At 34.4% G+C, this 22,206-nt stretch overlaps 1 protein-coding gene across 2 annotated transcripts in view; it reads left to right on the top strand.

The window, feature by feature from the left end:
- The window catches only part of LOC145674921 (uncharacterized), a 79,832-nt gene that overhangs the window by 49,359 nt on the left and 8,267 nt on the right, over positions 1 to 22,206 (top strand). For both annotated transcript variants that reach the window (XM_081745179.1, XM_081745178.1), the window contains 2 exons: positions 3,633 to 3,788; positions 12,067 to 12,170. In XM_081745179.1, the coding sequence (XP_081601305.1) occupies positions 3,633 to 3,788; positions 12,067 to 12,170 (260 nt within the window). The remainder of the gene's footprint in view (positions 1 to 3,632; positions 3,789 to 12,066; positions 12,171 to 22,206) is intronic.

Below are 22,206 nucleotides of genomic sequence, written 5' to 3'. Positions count from 1 at the left end.
TAGCTGTGTCTCCTACCGTCCAAATTGGAAATGGTAGTAGATTTGTTTTTTAGTAATGAGGTTAGGGAGGAGATGGGTATATATTCTCGGGACGTTTACACTGTTGCAGAAAGCAGCTTCTCGCTGTTATTGCTTTTGCTCTGTGGTGATCAATGCCAAAACCAGAAATGATTGATTTCTATTGCTTCTGGTGTGAGTAGTGGGTTAAAGGAGGATATAGAATCAATTCTTGGGAAGGCTGAACCAATTGCAAAAACTTATAAATACTTCTCATTGTTTTTGCTGTGTTACCTGTCAATAGATAGACGGACCGGCGGACATAGCAGGTCTATAAGATTCACCATATTTATTCGTAGCTAGAGATCTTCCCGAGAGCATCCTCATGAATCCGCATCATTATAGCTTTCTGCGGATATATTTTTAGATCCTGTGCGGATGGCAGATAAATTGCGGATATTCATGAAAAGACAATTTTAGTGATCTTTTTTCTAAACATTATTAATTGTTTACATCTTGTAATAAAATATGAGTACCCTTTCGGGACAAATAATCACTAGGTCAAAATTGGGTGTTTATTTTCTCTGCTTTTGAACTCCATAATAAGTATGAAGTGCTGCTAATCTGATTTTATGATAGTTTGTGTGAGGTGTCTTATTCTTCTTTCCCGAGTGGAAAATCTTTTTTTTTTTTTTTTTTTTTTTTTCATTTTACGTATGCAGGGAAATAAATAAACTAACTTGTGTCCTATGAGTTTTTTTTTTTTTTTTTTTAAAAAAAAGATTTGTTTTGAAATTAGTTGACAGTATAGTGTTAACAGCTTGGCAATTTTCTCATCAGAAGTCTGCATTTGAGAGCATCTTAAATTAGTATGTATGTATTTTTTCATTAATTTCGTATTTCTGTTTGCATAAGTTTTATTACATTTTATTTAACTTAATTGACTTCTACTAGGAAGAGATGGGATTAAATGTTTGAATTTCAATGATGTTACATTATATATTCAAGAAACTGTAAAAGAGTTATTTACAATTGTTATAGTAGGAACTATTTATGAAATCATAATTGTTATAGAACAAAACAAAGCAACTAATTTTACTCATTATTTGCAAATGCAATCAGAGATGTTGCATATGCGATACGGTTGCGAATTTTTATATCTGTGCAGATCTCTGTGTATATCATAGTTCGGAAGTCTAAAAACTATGCATGAATTTAATTGGCAACGGTTTAGGAAAGTATGACAATAAAATCCCAAGAATCAACAGTATGAACAATACTGTAAAACAAAGAAATCAATGACTGCGAGTCAATTCCTCATTACAAGCCATACTCGAATTTGTCTCCGTTAATCTCGATGTGGTGTGACATAATTAATGACTAGCCTATTGTTCCTGTTTCCCTACCCTCGTTTCGAATTTGTGTGCGAAGCTGATTAAATGGCGAAGGCTTTTAAATTTGTCAGTAAAGTAGCGAATGGCTTTAAAAAAAAAAAAAAAAAAAAAAAAAAAAAAAAAAAAAAAAACCTTCTAAGTACTCCGAAAAACGCTTGGTATACACGAGGATGTGCTAAGATTACAGAGGTCACCGAAAGTATATTACAGCATGTCTTGCAATGGGAAATTGCCTGCTAAACATAACCCCTAAATATAAATGTCCTTTATACAGCATCTAATCTTTTGTTGTCGAATATAATTTAATTTGATTTTTATTTAAACACTGAGAATCAGGCGTGATTACACAAGATAATTTAGAATCGTCTAATTTATCATCTTCCTAAGCATGAACCTTTCCTCTTGAACATACTGCATGGCTAATTAATTTCTACAGTGTTATTTCTATTTCTGATCTTTTATTTTTTACTGTTAAACGTGCTCTCGTTCACTTTAGACATCTTTTATTATTGAACCTTACCATAAACTTTGTTTCAGTAATATGTGACTCAGTTCTTACCCTGACCACCGATGTTAGTAGGACTAAACTGACAGTCATACGCAGCACATAATATTGTGATAACAGAACCAGGTGAAACTCGATATTTTCGATTTTCATCTGCAGGAAACTACCTTTGTCTGTGTACAGAAAAAAAAATGGAGCCTGAAAAAATGGATAGAAACTGAAAACTGGGTTCTGATATTGCATCTAGGCGTCTAGACGTACATATAGGCGGACAAATAGAATAACAAACATTCAAAAAAACTTTTATCGACATATATAATTCATGAAACATGTAAATTCATTGAAATATGTCCTTGTTAAAAGACTTCGCGAAGTTTCCACTGGCTGGAGAATCAGGGAAGTGACATTTGGCCACGAAAATTATCAAATATATGTCTTAGGAATAAGGAACCGAAAACAGGACACAGCAGGCTGCTAGCATGTAGAAAATTTATATTTAAAGAATATTTCGCAAGTTACTGACTAAATTATGGTTGCCCAGCCTGTAGGCATGAGTAGACTGCCCGACTGTCAATCCAGCGGTCCGTATTCAATTCCCGGTCTATGTAGAAGAATGTTTTCATCTAGATCGTAGAAGTTGGCTCAGCCGTAGAAAACTAGTACCGGGGATAATTTCATCACTCATCTTACAAACTTTATTTAACACGTTCTGACCTTAATTAAATTAATGTGTGGTTATGGGGTCATGGTTCAAAACAATGAGCAACTCTGAAGGAGAGTAGCATCCAAGAGCGGACGTTCCTTTCGATCAGGGTTAAAAGTAGCCGTCCTAGCCGCGCTTCATTAGGACAGATATTTTAACTAGTTTGGCGACGTTTTAAATAGTTTTTAAAAAATGCTTCATACTAAAATGTGTTTTCTTGTATTTTGTATTCATCTGAGACTTAAAGCAAGAAAGATTGAGGAAATAGGCCGGAACTTAACGTCACTTTCTTTGACCATTAATTGCAAAAATGAGGTAATGTTCATCTTTTCTCATTCTTTTGTAAATTCTTTAAATACGAATGTAGCTACGCGGGAGACCTGGGTTCAATTCCCGATAGGAGCTCATGTGGTCGAAGTATGATACAGTTTCGTTGTCGAAAGGAACGCTAGACTCGATTCAATCAACCAATGAATGTAGTACAAGTAACTGTTTCCATGCCAGCTTATGTGATTCTTGATGGCTCTACCGAAGTTTTTATTTATTTATTTATTTATTTATTTATTTATTTATTTATTTTATTTTTGTAAAGGACAATTATTCGTTCATGTAATAGCAGTTTACAGATACTGTCTAGCTCATCTGCTGTATTTTTTAAATATTTTTCATTGTCTTTAAGTTAGCGAAGAGCCTTAATAGTGAAAACTTTAGTTACAATTTGGTACAGTTATGATTTTTACTGAAACAATCAAATAAGAATAAGGTGGGAGTAATAAGCTTAGGTCGATATGCATTCATACTTGAATAATAATAAAAATGATAATAATAATACTTGAATTGAGCCCCAGAGCCCTAAATTGAGGTCGAACCACTAAGCACAATCCTGTTAATATCAACATTTTTTTTTTTTTTTAAATAACTGAACATACGTTTTCTTGTTACTAATCCATATTGTCAATTAGTTTCACTAATATTATTGAAATGCTTTTTTATTTGTAATATAGGCGTTTCTTGTTCTTGTACTGCTTTATAGGTGCAGAAGGTTATGGATGTCGTTATCAAGAAAGATGGAAAACGCGTTTTCTTAATTCGCTGGAGAGGGTATTCAGATAAGCACAATACGTGGGAGCCAGAGGAGCATCTGAATTGTGAAGATCTGATTGAGGAATTTATGAAAAAGTACAACTCGGTAAGAATTAAAAACACTAATTATATCGTACTATATTAATTATATCCATATTAATAGTCTGCTTTGCTTATTACAGCCTGTTTATTAAAGTGATGTACAAAGTAAAACCCCACATTTTATCAAATGGTGGGGTCGAAAAACGCGTCTTCAACAATTTTATATATATATATATATATATATATATTTAGTTACCTAGGTCAGAAACAAAAGCGATTAAAGATATAAAGTACAAATTAAGTTAAGCATAATGATTGTATTGAGCCACAGAGGACTAAGATTCAGAACTTTCCTATGTTCAGCATTATGTTCTAAAATTTGTTCTGAATATTGTAGCTTTTAAATGAAATTAAATCTTCCATTTTTACGTCCCACGATTATGCCGGCTAGGCTAAAAGAGACGATGATGATGAGAAATGAATGAAGTGGTGGAATGAATAAAGTGGGAGAACTCCGAGAAACCCACGCACACGGTGTTTGACCAGCACGAAGTCCACTTGACGCGAGCTGGGATCGAACCAAAGACTTTACGCACCAGAGGTGAACGCTCTACCATTGAGCCATCGCGGCCCTATTCTAGCTTTCAAACTACGTACAACTTCCTACCAAAGCGGTTACTGTTACTGATCTGTGTTAGGGTCAATCCATTTGAAATCATCCAATTGTTTTGTAACTTTTGTACTATATTTAGATAGTTGAAAACAAGGTATTCACTCATTTTGTACATGATCAGTTTTTGTTTGAGCGGCCATTTATTATTGGCGCTTGAGCCTTATTTTGCTCTTTGGAAAAGTTTGCGATAAACACTAGCTCCGTTATTTTTGAATATATTGATTTTAAATAAAACCTTTTGAAATAGAATTAAATGCGCAACATTTTATATCCAGTGCACATTTAAGCCTACTACACTAAAAATGATTTAGTTTGAAAAAGGAAAATGCCATTTTTGAAATAATAAATTTTAAACAATTAATTGACATCGTTATTGTAAATTATATTATTCCAATTAATGAAATAAACAGTCGCAAGCCCAATCAACATTGCTTTCACTGGCGTACAGTTACATATTTTTTTTTTCTCTCGACTACTGTTTATGCCAACAACGTGAATCTTTAACAACATTCTCAGTATAGAGTGTAGTATCCACCCATTTTTTTCTGTTGTCCTAATGATGGTGCTTCTACTCAATAACAGGAAATACTTGTTTAAAAAGGGGGGGAATTTTAGAGAAATTTTAAAATATTTTCCTTCTGTTATTTCCTTTCTTTAGGCATACTTGCAGTAATCTGTTTCCGTCGGAAAGCTTACTTCATTACCTTTCGAATGAGACATAATTTCCGTCTTGATATCAACTACATAGTGTGCTATACGCAATTAACTGAAACTTAGCTGGTTTCAGGGGTTGAAAAAGCACTCCCCTATGTCGGAAACCAGGGGTAATAGACCATAGATAGATAGATAGATATAGATATCTGGTGTTCTAAAAATGGCGCCCACGGACAACAGAGCACTATTATTCAGGTCAAAATAAAGCGAAAATGTTATATGATATACTAATATGATATCATGTTATATGAAAATGATATACTCTCCGGCACCTCCTTCAGCTGCTAGGGGAATCAAAATATCACTGTGTGGCAACGTCGCAGATTAACTTGGAACTATTAGTATTGCTCCTCGAATTCATCAAGCAGTTATACCGATTGTTTCGCTAATAAGTGGTGCTAGCTAGCATCAACGTCGATCGACTTTAACTGCCATCTGGAAAGAATCGATGTAACTGTTTGATGGATTCGTAGATTTTTCTCTAGGTTCTTTATCTACGACGTTGTCGCATAAACCCAAAAAGTATAAAATTACATATATTTTTCGCTTTATTTTGACCTGTAGAACAATGCTCTGTAGTCTGTGAATGCCATTTTTAGATCATGCGATATATATATATATATATATATATATATATATATATATATATATATATATACCCACATATTAGATTGGTGTGAATGAAAGTACGCGTTGACATCTGGTAGAAAACAACTCATCTCACCAACACAACACGCAGTGATGGACTAAGGTCACGCATCCAGCAAACAGGCTGGGGTACCTGGACAGTCAAGCAGCAGTGCGTTGTTGAATAGGATCTATGAAAGTGTGTCGTGGAGAACACAAAATTTCGTATGATTTTCCTTCACTAATTCAAACTGGGACATTCTGCATAAGCCACAAAAACCATTAACACTGCATATTTAAGCCAATGAACGCATCATTGTTCGGTGGATTGTGAAATTTCGTTTCCTAAATCACCTGTCTGGCTACTGCTGCTGTTGCTGCTTTGGATGATCTATCATGCTTTTCTCAGGAGAGGTGAAGTTATCGATGCAGATCGTTACAGTGCTGAACTCCATGAAATGCATCGCAAACGTGTCTGCAGGCATCCAGCAATGGTAAACAGACATGGTATCCTCAATGTAGCCCAACAATGCTCTCTCACATGTTGCGCAAAGGGTGGTATAGGCTCTTCATAATGGCAATATGCCTCACGACCGTATTCCTCCCGTCATCTCTGCCACTGACAACCGCCTCTTCCGGCATCTCTTTTACTTCTTGGAAGGGAGGACCGACGCTGATGATCGGACGGTGTAACTGCGGTTGAGGACTTCGCATCGCAGACTTCAGAATCTTTTCGCCGCGGAATCAATCGTTGGCTGAGCGATGACAAAAATATGTAGTTGCAGACGGCGACTATTTTGATTAATCAGGTATTGTAATTGTCAGCTTTTTTTTTTTTTTTTTTTTTTAATGACGCACCTGGGGCAGATATTTCATTCTCACCAACCTAATATGTACATAAATATTCGACATATAAGCATAGACAGGAAATAAGATACATAATATGTAAAGTTCGGCTTGTATTAATTATTTATCTTTGAATATTTTCAATTGAAATGCAAACATACTAAATGACATCGAAAAATGTATATTTTTGATATCTTTAGTTAAAATGTTGTGACCTCTTGTTATTCTTACTAGTGATGAGTTTTCATGTAAAATTGATTTTTAAGGGTTACATATTTGTCTAATTTGTAAATTAGTTTTCCTAATATTGGATGTTAATTGCTGCATACATTCTTCGTTTTCAAATATCCCATTTACCACGTCGTACAGAAACATCTGGTCTGCGATTTGCCTTCCAACAATTAAAGTATCACATTTAAATTTATTAAGTAAGCTTGTATATAAACTGTTTTCTTTATAAAATGATTTTTTAAACTTTTTTTTTTATAGTTCAGATGTTGTAATAGCTTGTTTCGAATTCTGCTGATTTTCTTAGCATAACAGTGATAAAAATGATTACACACTACAGAAGCATATTCAGGCTTACTTCTAATAAAAGTATTAAATAATGTTTAATGTTATTTGTTAATTGCGTAGAATTTCTCAATAGAGAAACCAGAAACCTGTATGATTCATTAACACATTTTTCAGTGTGCTTGGTAAGTAAGTTTATTTAGTATTATATAAAACATGTTACTAATTAATGTAGAATAGGAGAAATTATATTGCCTAGAGTATGTGATTACGAAACATTTGCTTACATCACAAAGTTAAGCTTATTTTTAGAGACCATTCATGACATTCTCCAACTCTAAATAATCATCATAATTGGTTATTTTCTTGTGTAGCTGAACATAATCAGCAAACATAAAATGCTTTCTTGGGACGAGAAAAGTTTGCAGTGTACCACTCCCGAATTTGGAATTTTGTCTCGGGGTTGTACTCCAAAATTCATGTTTCATCACCTATAATATTGCGATTGAAGAATTCTAGCTCTTTCTCAAGGCGATCCAGAAGATCAAGGCACACAATTTTCCGATTGGCCTTTTGCTCAGTCGTGAGATTCTCCACAATCGGGTGATCGCCTACCAGGACGAAACTGTCAATCTAACTTTTTTTCGAAAAGTCCTTGAAAGACCTAGGAGAAGGGTGGCACGTGCGATCAGGGTTTGGACGCTGTTGGATGCTACATACAGCAACACACTATGTCGAACTGCAATCTCAATTAAAATTTTTTGGTAGATAAAACTATTCCTGTGGTTCTTTAGCCGTTAATCGCCAGATCTCAGTCGTTGTTACTTTTTTTTTTATTACACTTGCTATAAAAAAAAAAGCGCCATTTTGGTTCTTTGGATAAAATTCTTAAGAGAGTAACTGACGAGCTGATAGATATCCCAGCACTGCTACGAAGACGGAAAACAACGCCTCTGTTGGCTGCGATTTTTTAGAAATAAGGCACATACGGAGTTAGGTAGCAGTTGCCATGAAGATAGTCTGTGGGACTCATAAATAATCAACATATTAAAAATGTATGTCGTTAGGGACAGAATATACTAAGATTGAGATTTAGCTGAATGTGACAATATGTGTGTCGTATTGTAAAGGTAATTGATTAAGAATAACTAAAGCGATCACATATCGAGGGTAAGTGTTTAAATAGTTATTTTTGTTGATTCACACACTTGCTGTTTATTCGGTAATCTGGTCTTAATTGTCTAAACACAAAGATTAAGAAATTAACACAAGAGATCTCATAATCTTACTGAAGTTTATTGTGATTTATATTATATTTAAAAAGAACAGCTTCTAACGCTTTGTAGCTGTCCAAGCGGACTAATTTGAAGGGAATAATGTAGATTTGTAAAAATAAAAATTTATCGTTAATAGAAAGCCAGTCTCACTACTTTTCTAACACACCTCATGTAATTTGTACCTGTTCGAGATCCTCAACTATTACGCAATCCACTTAAATACTTTTAAATTTTATTTTGGAGTAATGTTCAGTCTAACCAAGAATGCTTCACAACTCGAAAGTGGGTTTTGCATAATCTGAAAACAGATACAGATAACCCCTCCGAAGGTAAACGTATTCCAGTTGTAGGTGCTAATGGGCGAATGAAGTTACGGCAAAATAAAGATCTTAGAAAAGTTTACCCACAGAATGGTAAAATTTTAAGATAAATTCACGTAATTTCATATATATATATATATAAACAAACGGCAAAATAAAGATCTGAGAAAAGTTAACCCACAGAATGGTAAAATTTTAAGATAAATTCACGTAATTTCATATATATATATATATAAACAAATGGCAAAATAAAGATCTGAGAAAAGTTAACCCACAGAATGGTAAAATTTTAAGATAAATTCACGTAATTTCATATATATATATAAACAAATGGCAAAATAAAGATCTGAGAAAAGTTAACCCACAGAATGGTAAAATTTTAAGATAAATTCACGTAATTTCATATATATATATATAAACAAATGGCAAAATAAAGATCTGAGAAAAGTTAACCCACAGAATGGTAAAATTTTAAGATAAATTCACGTAATTTCATATATATATACAAACAAATGGCAAAATAAAGATCTGAGAAAAGTTAACCCACAGAATGGTAAAATTTTAAGATAAATTCACATAATTTCATATATATATATAAACAAACGGCAAAATAAAGATCTGAGAAAAGTTAACCCACAGAATGGTAAAATTTTAAGATAAATTCACGTAATTTCATATATATATACAAACAAATGGCAAAATAAAGATCTGAGAAAAGTTAACCTACAGAATGGTAAAATTTTAAGATAAATTCAAGTAATTTCATATATATTTAAATAATCTATAAGAAATTTTAGTAACATTAAACATGCCATAAAGGCTATCCAAAAGGATTATCATCAGTGCTGTAAGTAATACGGTGTTATCTACTCGGTATGCACTTTTATGTTTTCAAATGACAGTGCGACATGTCACTACGTATATAACATAACTGCATAACGATAAAAAAAAAATATGTCATATGTAACAGTGTTGCAAACTGTAAGAATTAATTCAAGAGATTGATCGCTACAATTTTGATGCATAAATTCCGAAATACACGAGAAAATAATAATGTTTTCTAACGAAAATAATTCCAGAGGGCTGTAGTAACCTCGAGTACAAATATATGTACAATAACTCAAAAGTATTGTCAGAATATAACCTTATCTTTCAATAATTTTGTGAAGAATATTTCGAACGGAATAGTTTCCAAACTAATAGAACATTTCTCAAATCAAAGTATTTTGAGCACACAAATCATAGAATATCAAAGTGAATTAAATAAAACAATAATCAAAGAATCAGGTTAGGAAGAGAGAACAAGGTGTAAACCATCAAAAATAAATTTTGTTTACCAGTTTTCGGTGTGGTTTTGTGGTTAGCGTACGAGATTCCCATGCAGCAGATTAGAGTTCGAATCTCACCCACTTCAACTTTTTACGTTTGGTTTTGTAGTTCGGGAAAAAAGTTAGAGAATAGTAATTAAAAAAAAAGTCACATGTTACTGAAATTTCTTATTACCGAAATACATTTAAAGTTAACTTGAATTTACAAAATGTCACCATTGTGTGGATTCACTTTTCCCACATCTTCATTGTTATGCTCATTGACACCTACAGCTTTATGTTACACCTTCGGAAGGGCTGTCTAAATCTATTTTCAGATAAGGCAAAACCCATTTTACAGTTGGGAAGCATTCTTGGTAAGAGCAGTACAAGGGCTCGTGTTAACCCACGAAACGAGGAGAAAAAATTTTGTGACGAGATGCAAGACAAGAGTATGGCAACACTAACAGGAGCACATTTCGAGGACCATAGTTTGAGAAACGCTGGTGTTAGCATACAGTAAGAAATCCAATATATTTTTCCCCTAAGTAAAGAACTTTTAACTGCTATAAAGGGCAATCGTGTGTGAAATAGAATCATGTAATCATTTTCAGTGAGTAGGCACTAACTACTAAATGCATGGTAATTACTAGAGACCGGATGTTTAGGCATTAAAAACCTGGAAAACAAGCAGGCAAATAGGCACTTAAGGTTAGTTTAAAGGGACAAGTTTTGCCGATAGATGTCACTACAGTCTTCGTATCTCCCTCATGTATTTTTACCTTTCACGAAAATTCAAAATTTCTCTTACAAATTGCAACTTAGAGATTTCAAATTTTTAGAAAATGAACTTCATAACCTATCGAAGGCAACAGTCCGTGCTGATTTTTTACTTAGAATTTTCTTCATTGTTGAAACAGTTACATTGTTCAAGGTCTGAATATCCATTTCAACAATCAAGCCATTCCAACAATGAAGAAAATTCTAAATAAAAAATCGGCACGGATTGTTGCCTTCGATAGGTTATGAAGTTCCTTCCCCAAAAGTTTGAAGTCTCTAGGTCGAAATTTGTAAGAGAAATTGTAAATTTTCGTGAAAGGTAAAAAATACATGAGAGAGATAGGAAAACTGTAGTGACATCTATTGGCAAAACTTGTCCCTTTACACCAACCTTAAAATTTAAAAAATAGGCACTAAAATCTAATTCGAAATAATGAAGATAAATATTCAATACAATTAAAAAAATAAGTTCAAATTAGAGATAATGTTCAAAGAATATAGAAACATTCCTCTTTATTAATAACTTTTTTCTTTATATATATATATATACGAAGCTTGAATGCATTCTATGTATATTTGGTAAATACATTCTAAACAACATTTTATCACTACACATACAGTGCAAATTTTAATCAGTTTATCAGTACACATTGCAGTCCAAAGTTTTACATTTTATCACTACAAACAGCAGTTCGAAACTTCAGTCCACTACACTGAAATGTGAACGCAAAGAACGTTAATTCTTTTGCGCATATGTGGAATGCAATGCTGTTGCAAATAAGAGGAAGATGGAGGGGAAAATGTGGATCGGACTGTGTCATTGCTTTCGGCGACATTCTTTTATTGTAGCGGGGTGAAACTTGACTTTGACCTGCCCATTAAGTTAGTTTCTCTTAATCTTATATTTCTTGAAAGAGGCAGAATCTTTTCTTGAAATACGAAATTATAAATTTTTCCCAATGAAGTCTTATTTACAAGATAATGCATAGAACAGGCAACATAAGGCACTAAATCAATTGTTTAAGCAGTAAGGGGTGAAATAGGCAAAATAAAATTGGCTTAAGTTTAAACTATAACCCCCATATAAACTTTAAAACATTATTTTTGATCCTATCTTTAATATTAAAGAATAGGCATTTTCTCTAATATCCGGTCTCTAGTAATTACATTCATTACAAATTAAATTATTCCAGAACTAGTCTCTATTATTTGGAAGTACCTTGTGTAATGGAAGGAAGGTTTGAAATTCTTGATATGGCAATTCATTGTGAATTTTATTTCCCAGTTGAAGGACCAACCGGCCAGGGAGCTGAGAAGAGAGCCTAAGCAGACCTTGTTATATGGATATGATGATTTCCGTTCTCGTCACAGCAGAAGACTCAAAAAACGGTATATTTTTTCCTTCTGTGTTTAGTTTTCTTAGTTTCTCGTAGCGTACTCATGTACATGTGTTCTCTCTCATATGAGGAAAGTTTCCAAAATTTACGTCATCACTATTATTACGAGGTGTGATTAAAAAGTACGGTGAATAATTTTATTAGATACAAATTAATAAACTTACATGGAATTTGATTTTAATCTTCCTTCAAAGTATTGCCCTTGGCTAGCAATGCATTTATCCCAACGTTGAATCCATGACTGGAAGCATTTCTAGCGTTCAGCTACTCTGTCAGGAATGATGTCAAAACGTTTTCCTTTAAGCACAGTTTTAATTTTTGGGAAGAGCCAGAAGTCACATAGTGCTAAATCTGGTGAGTAAGGCGGATGTAGGCAGACAGGTAATACTTTTTCCGGCCCAAAACTTGCGGATCAAAAGATGGTGTGGTGCGGCGCGTTTTCGTGGTAAAGAAGGAAGACACTTGTCCATTTAATCGGTGGTTAATATGCTTTTCATGGACCCATACGAGATGTTTAATTCTTCGGAAAACATTCGAATATTCAATCGCCTGTTTGAACAAATCATTCGTGCCACTTTTTGCACGTTTTCATCTGTTTTTGACATCTCAATCGTTGCTCGTTTTCAACCGACTCCTTCCCGCTTTTTGAATCGCTCATACCACTTGTAAACAGTTTTTAATGTCACGCTTCATCGCCATACATTGATTTTGACATTTCGTGAGCTTTTTTTGGCTCGCGACACTCTTAAGGTTGGTTTAAAGGGGGCAAGTTTTGGCGATAGATACCACTACAGTCCTGGTATCTCTCTCATGTATTTTTTACCTTTCACGAAAATTCACAATTTCTCTTACAAATTTCAAACTACAGACTTCAAATTTTTTGAGAAGGAACTTCATAACCTATCGAAGACAATGACCCGTCCCGATTTTTTATTTAAAATTTTCTTCATTGTTGAAATGCTTGATTGTTGAAATTGGATATCCAAATCTTTAACAATATACTGTTTCAACAATGAAGAAAATTCTAAATAAAAAATCGGGACGGATCATTGTCTTCGATAGGTTATGAAGTTCCTTCTCTAAAAATTTGTAGTCTGTAGTTTGAAATTTGTAAGAGATATCGTGAATTTTCGTGAAAGGGGAAAAATACATGAGAGAGATACGAAGACTGAGGTGACATCTATCGGCAAAACTTGTCCCGTTAAACCAACCTTAATACGTCCTCACTTTTTTTTTCCATTGGAAGCCAATTAATGTGTCACACTTCGTTGAAAGTCGACACTGACTATACCAAAGGTTTAGGCTACCGGTCTTACTAGTTGAAATGGATACAACATCGATATATGGCACCGTGCAACTACATTCATCGTACTTTTTGATCATGCCTTGTATATGTGACTGCTGCTTATTTCAGTTTTGCAAGTACGTATAGCGTAAGTAGAAATAAAAAGTCTGGCCAAAGCAAACACTTAGTATTTCTAATCTAGTATAGTTTCGACAGTATATCATTGCCTTCATCAGACACATGAAACAACGATTTAAAGGAGCAGTTCAAAAAACAAGTTTGGTGCAATAGAAAGAGTATAAAAAAATAAGAGACACTATTTTTTTAAATTTATAGGCCGTCTTGTTCAGCTTCTATAGGCTTTCGTTTTTGATGAATCGCAAATGCTGACGTCACTCATGGGCAGCAAGAAATTCAATGTGAGTCAGCAATCACTCTCTTGTGGGTAGCTGATAAACCTTTAATAGTGGATTTAATAGATTGTTTTGGGTTCTTTAGCAGTCTTGCTTTGTGTTGAATCTTGAGGGACGTTTTTGTTAGTTGTTTTTCCTTTAGCTTTAACAGTGATTACGTAGCGTTGTGTGAAGTGAGATAGAAATGCCTAACACGTGCTGTGTTTTTGGTTGTAATTCTCGTGCGATTAAAGCCGAGGGACATAAAGTATCTTTTTTTTATGTTTCCTAGTCGTGAGAAATCACCAGATCGATATAAACTATGGCTCAAGAAGATCAATAGAAAAAATTTTGATCCAAATAAAAGCACTCAGAGTTTGTTTCAAACATTTTGAAGAGTCCGACTTAGTGATGGGCAGTGGGAATATTCCCGGTGGGAAGGAAAATAAAAATGGGAATATTCCCGGTTTTTTCCCCTGGCATATACATTCCCGGGAAGGAATTTATTTCCATTTATTTATTTTATCTTCCAAATTATACGAACCATATGACTAATTACTTTATTTTCATTTATTATGATTTACTTCTAGGTTTTAAATAATTTGGAGGTTAAAAACAATTAAAATTCGTTGACTTTACTTTATATAACTAATAATATGATTTTTTAAGTTTAATTTCCATTTGCACTATAAAGTAGCAAAGTACTAATTTACAAATGATGAAAAGGTACCAGTTTGTAAAGTAATGTAGACATTATGTAGAAATAAAGATGAAGTACTATTAATATACCCCGAACCACCGTTAGTAATAGACATCAACGTCGGTTTGTCTCCTGTCTCGTGACTCGAATTTCTGAAGAGGTACTCGGACTTCTCTTACATGTGAATTAACGTATCAAATTTCTTGAAATAGGTAGGAAGAAATATCGTGTGTGGCAATGTTACGTGCAAAATTATAAAGATAAGTTTGTATCATGCAAATATTGTGAACATAAATACGTATGTGCAAATGTCGATAAAATGGTGAAACATGTGCCCTCTGGCCTATACCCAACCTAATTTCCTTATAACATTTAAAAATTTAATATGTTCATAACATCAGTAATAGAATCAAGTTTAGAAAATCTACTTACATATAAATTTAAACTGTTTAGTGGTGTAAAAGTATGTTGACTTACTATACCATTTTTACCACATATTTACTTGCATAGAACGTATTGTAAGTATATATACATTTATACGTACTCTCTAAATATAATAAAATATTAATAAAATCAAAGGATATCCATTTTAAAGAATCCTCTGCAGACAACAGTAATAATATACTGCAATAAATAAAAATAAAAAAAACGAATTTAACTTTGAAATCATAAAATAGTAATAGAATGCAATTTTCTTTGTGATTGTACATAAATTCCCGGAAAATTCCCATTTTGGGGAATATTCCCAAAAAAATATCTTCCCGGGAATTTACCCATCACTAGTCCGACTTCGAGCAGTCAGAAAAATTAATGCCAGGAGAAACATTTACACACATACTGAGAAAGAATGTTGTACCAAGTATATTATTGAAAGGTTTAGAATGCGAGCCATTGAACAAGTGCCGATGTATGTCGTTACGAACGAAGAAAAAATCGTACAAGACGCGACTGCCGGTTGTAGTCAAGACGAGGCATTAGAGGGTAATAGCGACTGGGTCACTCATGATTCTGAAGGTACTGTTTTAGAAATAAATGTAAATACAAGTGCTGTTCAGTGTGAATTGGGGAGTGAAATATACCGCCTTGTAGAAGGAATCAGTGACGATGACAGTGTTCCTCAGGACATTGATTCATCGTTTAATTTTTCTGTATGAAGTGACAATGATGATGAAATGACTGACGAGGGTTGTTCCGCGGAGAGCCAGGCGAATAAAACAAATTTAACCCCTAAAGTATTTTTCGTATTGTGGCAAACTTTAAAGATGTTATTTCATTTTTGCCACACATGCTGCGGTCCTGTACATCCCTTGAAGCACAAAATTATAGGGTCATCATTAAAAATTGCAACAAAATGTGAAAATGAACATACGTATGTTTGGTAATCGGAACCAAGATTAAAGAAAAGGTACTTAGGTGCTGTAGCAATTTCGTCCGCCACCTATTTAAATGGTATTGTTTCGAAACTTTTAGCTCTTTTTGTAAAACATTGAACTTAAGCTTTGTAGAAAAAATTACGTTTAATAATATTATAAAAACTTTTGTGCAGCCCACCATCAGGTATTATTACTTTTTACATGCAGATGACATTTCTAAATCTTTGCACGGTTCCAATGTCTGGTTGTCAGGGAATGGGCAATATGACTCCCTAGGATTCTCGGCAAAATATTTAACATATAGTGTAATGGATTTGCGAAGTAATAAAATTGTAGATTTTACTGTTATTCAAAAGGGTTTAGTGGAGGGTGATTTAGAAAAAGCAGCTTGTAAACAAGTTTTACTGAAGCTACTGAAGAATTTAAATATTACTGTTTCTCGCTGATCGCCATAAAGGAATTTGGAAACTCGCGTTGGAATTCAGAAACATAACTCACGAATTTGATGTATGGCATGTAGCTAAAAGCTTTGCAAAAAGGCTTTAAATTGAAAGTAAGCGGTGTACTAAACTATAACTATGGAAACCAAGTTTGGTTAATCATTTATGGTGGTCATCTGCAACATGAAACGGCGACTGCGATGAACTAGTTGGGAAAGTTACTTCAGTGTTGTATCTCATTTTAAATGTACATGAATGGAGTAACAAAAGTATATTTAAAAAATGTGAACATGGACCCATATTAGAAGAAAAAGAATGGTTACATCCTGGATCCCATGACTTTCAAGTTTTAAGAAAAATAGTGACTGACCCACAGCTCATACAAGATTTAAAACACACTAATCATTTTTGTCATACAAGTGCTTTAGAATCGTTATCACAATGAACGACTCAAATACACTGCAAAATGAAAGCATTTTTCTTATGACGGTATGGTGACCAGAACTATGCTAGCGATGCTGGACCATAACAATAACGTAAATCGCAAAGAAACAGGCTTCAAACTTCAATTGTCAAAGGCTACTAAACAGTGGATAAAGAAAACAAGGTACGACGGAAAATCTACATTATGGCGTGAATCACTACAAAGGAGCGTAATGGATGTGGCAAGTGAACAAAGGTTATCTTTCTTCGAAGACACATTCGCAATAGAAGTTCCCAGGAACATCGCTTCGATACCTCGGCCATCTACATGCAGTGAGAAAGAAGATTTGTAAATTTACGGTTAAGTATAAGAGTTAGACTTTTTTTACGTTTCTCTCTCTCTCTCTCTTTTTTTTTTTAAATAAATAAATAAAGAAAGAAAGAAATGCAGGTGATCTAGAATAGGATATATTGCAACACACACACAAAACCGAATCAAAATAATCGTATTCCTCTCCGTCAACAGATGGTCTAAAACCCACATAAATGTTATTCGCTTCAGGAAATGTTTCACGGATTTTCTTTACCACACAAGCTGGTATCACTTTTCGTACATTTTTCCCTAGTGTATTCCATGAATTGACCTAGTACACGAACTATCTGAAAGTTATAAATCGCCACATAGCATTAGTGTTCGATGTCAGCTTATCTTTTACAATTCTGTCTTTGGAGTTTATTATCATGAATTGTCTGGCGGTATTTAAAATAACACTAATAAAGTTTTCATGTAATGTTATACACTCAGCACTTCCTCTGACATTATTTATTGTCTCACAGTCAACACGTATTTTCTTCTTCGGTAGCCATATGAGAGCAACATCTACAACTGCACTAATCCAAAGTTTCGCAACGACCACGAAAAGAATTATTTTCATTTGCTGTTCTTCCTCCACTGCCACTAACTCGAGGTTCGAACTGATAAGGTCTGAAGTTATCAGTCATCGCAAGCACTTCTGCAAAAGGAAATCACACTTTAGAACGTGACAATGGACCACTCACAAACGGAACGCTTGACACTGTGTGTGTGGAAGCCTGCTCTCGGATGACGTCATCACAAAATCTTTCTTCCTCTGTTATTCGCTAACGACTCAATGTATCGCGATCAAACACCATTCCTTTTAGAATTTTCAACTCTATAAATTGGAATAATTTGTAAAAAAATGTATTTGTGAGTTGAACTGCTCCTTTAAAGCTACACAGATTATGTATTTCAGAAAATGAGAAGTTATTTAAAACAGCCAATACGCTATCTTTCTTTTTTACAGTTGAAATTTTAATTACGTGCAGATTTTAACTTGGTAATGGTTCCGTCTTTCACTTATTACAATTTTTAACTTTTAATTAGACATACAACTGCGTTACCATGCTTTCACTTTCCACACAATATTTTTTTAATATCAGGCAACATTAAGATGACGTTACGTTGAAGAGAGAAAACAACATAGTCTATAAACATGTGAGAGAGAAACAAGATAGAAAATAAGACTGGGAAGGTATAGGACTAGAAAGGGAAACAAGAAATATAAGTGGAAAGCCCAGTGAATGAATAAAAAAAATAGAAGAGAGATTAACGAATTAGACTAATGAACTAAGTATTTATGATTCGTGAAACAAGGAAACAAAGATAAGGTAGAAAAGAAAATGATGAAAAAGACAATATGTAGTATAATATGGGATGTGAGAAGATAATACAAGTGTGAACCTAATTACAAAGTGTGAATCTTTTACAAGTTGAGGTCTTTTGAATTCATTAAAAGTTGAGGTCTGTACTTAATTAAAAATCTATAACTTCAGAAATGAAAGGAAGAATCTTAGAGGTTGTTAGAAGTGGCCTCCTCTTATTTTCTGAAATGTAGGCAAGATGTATCTTCAGAATATACTTCTATAATGTGTCGAATGAAGCCAATAATATATTGCCAAAACTGTAATACAGATTAATAAGAATAATAATGGTTTGCTATGGTCTTATTTTATTTTATTAGTTGTAAATTAAAGTGGAAATAGGAAGTTTTTTAATGTTTCGAACTACGATCTATTTCATCGTTAGTATACAGTTTGTTACCTTATCAATCTCACATTACAAAGCTTGCCAAATCCAGGTTCAATAACAACAAAAGTTAAATATTTTTTAAATATACGCTATGAGATTTAATTCATAAATTTTTCTTTAAGCACATTTTATCTGATGTAATTAATCATTTCCATGTTCTTGGCTATGGGCCTTCTATCGTGATCACAGATAATGCATTTTTCTTGTTTTTATTTTAGTATTTTCGTACTTCTGTTAGCTTTGTGTACACCGTGTTTCAAAAAGAAAGAGCACGCTTCAATAATTTATTTCATACAAACTGTACGTAGGTAAAAGTGTGATATAGTAGGTACTTCATACAAACTGTGTAAGTCAGAAACACATTCTGCGCGTACAAGAAAGTCCGAAGTCTAAAACCACCACCACTGATCGCTGTTAACATCTGTAATTAAATGGAGAGGAACATCAAAGAGAAGTAATTTTGTTTGTTGCAATTGTTATGTCTGAGTCAGTTGTTGAAGTGCAGCGATTCTTCTGCCAGCATTTCAAGAAACAGCCACAAGTTATAAACAAATTTACGAAAATAAATAAAATAAATAAATAAAACGAAGGATGCATATGCAATCGTAAAAGCTTTGGACGCTTACACACGTCAGAAGACAATGTCGAGCGTGTCTGAGGCGTATTCGAAAGTAACTTGTAAAAATCAACAGAACGGTAAACGTGGAACTTGGAATTTCTAAAATTTTGCCAAGGAAACTATGACCGGATTGTCATAATTACTTGGACATTCTAGAAAACTGTTTCCCAACTTCAAGAAAATTTAAACGATTCTTTTTCATGTAAGATGGTGCCTCTCTTGCTTTCCAATTGATGTGGCGTTATCTGAACAACACAATCCCAAAACGATGGATTGCAAGAGATGGACAAGATCATGCTAATCGTCAGTGGCCTCTCAGGTCTCCAGACCTAACACCTTATAATTAGTGGAGTGGATTAAAGGAAAAATTCATAAGAATCATGCATATTGTGATAAGAATATAAAATTTTGCACAGAGTCTACTAATATAGTAACAAATAAATTCTGACGTAGACCCCAAAAATCCGACGCCAATTTCCTGAAATTCCAGGCGCTGGAACATCTGGGGCACTGGAGAACGGTATGTTGTCGCTGGAATAGCCACTACGTGAAAACGGCTTGACCTACAGAGCCAAAATAAGACTCAAATGCAAGAGAAATAACAAGCCTTTAATTTAAATTGTATATTGTCTTAATTGAGCATCATTCAGGGCCGCACGAGGGGCCCAAAATTTATTTAAAAAGAACTATGGCGTTTGTTTATGGTTTTATCCATCTGGAAGCTTTGGTTTAACAGATATCGCAATAACACTCTTGTAAATCGTTTAGCAAAACCTTAAGCTTTATGTTGATATCCTCTTAGTGTATATGAGATCAATAGTCTCGGAGCTATGTGCATTTAAAGTGATGCACTACACCACTGGTTTCCGTTCATGTTAGTATTGAATTGAAAGCCTGCAATCATCACACTTTACTTTATCATTTTGTGAGCAAAAAATGAATGCAAAAGTGACCCACCCAGTGGTTGTATCTGACACCGAGGGAAGCATAACAAAGGCATGTAAGTGTTTCCTCCCAGTATACAGTTTCAAATGTTTAGGCAGCAGTGAGAAATTAAGCACGGCCAACAAGAGATGGTTCCTGACGTTTCTTACCACATGCGGTGGGACCAGGACGGACTTCTGGTGGGGGTGGTGGGTTGTAATACTGCTACTTAGAGCTACTTTTAAGAGCTCCAAACTCTGGGATGCGTTTTATTTGTATATATAAAATAAAGAAGTTTCCTCTTCTGGGGGCGAGCGATCGCCCCGATCCCCCCCCCCTGGATCCGCCACTGACGATAAGGAAATAATTCAACAAATAGGTTGAATAGTTGATGCTCTGATCCTCACGAAGGAGGCCCTCTCGAGGCCTCCTCGCCCTCAATGATATGAGGGCGAGGGTGCGCGAGGGCGAGGAAAAGTTTTGAGCACGAAGGCGAGGGCGAGCGAGGATAATGGACAACACCTATCGCGAGGGCGAGGAAAATTTTCGACGGCGAGGGCGAGGACAAGTTTTGGCCGCGAGGGCGAGGACAAGTTTCGACAGCGAGGGTGAGGGCGCGCGAGGGCGATTGATAATTCCATTCGCGAGGGCGAGGGTGAACGAGGGCGAGGGCCAACTGCTACTGCGAGGGCGAGGGTGAGTGAGGTTGAAGTAAAATGAACATCTATGGGTGGGATATTGCAGCCCCTACTTTGATACCAGTGTTACCAACCACGATCACTCTGTCTTATACCATTAATTAAATTGCCACTACAGTTGCACCGAAAAAAAAACTTGACACGCGAGTAGTGGCAATGTCACTGCGAGCTGTTAGAGACGTTCTCTTACTGGACGCACTTACTTTCCCATACGTTCCCTTTCCTTCTTTTTTTTTATATATATATATATATATATATAGGTAGATGTTTGCAGATAATTGCAGTGGTTGGCTACAGTGACTCCCAGCTGAAAATATGGTTGTAATGATAGCAACTTTGCGCCGTAACTGAAGAAATCTATTTATATTTGACAAACGGGTTGTTGTCTTGAAAAATCAAATTATATTTTATCATCAAGAAAGCCGTTTAATATTACATATGTGTGAAAGAAGCTTGAAGGTGGAACTTTAAATAACCAGCCGGTCTTTCTGCTGTTCATTGGGATGTATGCTGATATTCAGGTAATGTTGATAAAGTTTTTGTTTAACACAAACAGAGTTGAGAGAAGATTTATATATCACAAGAATCTTCGTTGTTTAAGCTACCAGAATATATTAAAATCCCTACTCAACTACTGAATAACTTTCTCGCAATCTGTATGAGAAGGTCTAAAAATGTAGTTTATTTACATTGTTACTGACGTGATCCTAATAAGCGATATGTCCAACATTAGGTTGGATTAGATTTTAGAAAGTGGAGGTTAAGCAACTAGGGGTACAACAGTGTTTGTGATCTGAGATGCTAAATAAAAGAAAACTTAGCTGTTGAATTTTTTGGATTACGGTTATTTTTTTAATAGATTTTTTTCTGAAAATAAAAAGATGAATTCCGACATCTGCGGAATGCATTCGACTATTTACTTCCAGAGATCTATTTTGTGGATATATATCTGGTTAGGTTTGGTTATAACATATCAAAAAAGAAAAAAAAATCTTTTTTCTTGGAATGAAAACTATTCTGAGGTTATTTTGTATCAAATTACTGCTATACATTTTTGGTAAAAT

Source organism: Thermobia domestica, chromosome 18 (assembly GCF_964235325.1).
Source record: "Thermobia domestica chromosome 18, izTheDome1.hap1.1, whole genome shotgun sequence".
Taxonomy (NCBI): Eukaryota; Metazoa; Arthropoda; class Insecta; order Zygentoma; family Lepismatidae; genus Thermobia; species Thermobia domestica.
Note: the sequence above shows the minus strand (reverse complement) of the source record. Positions and strands in the feature narration are given on the sequence as shown.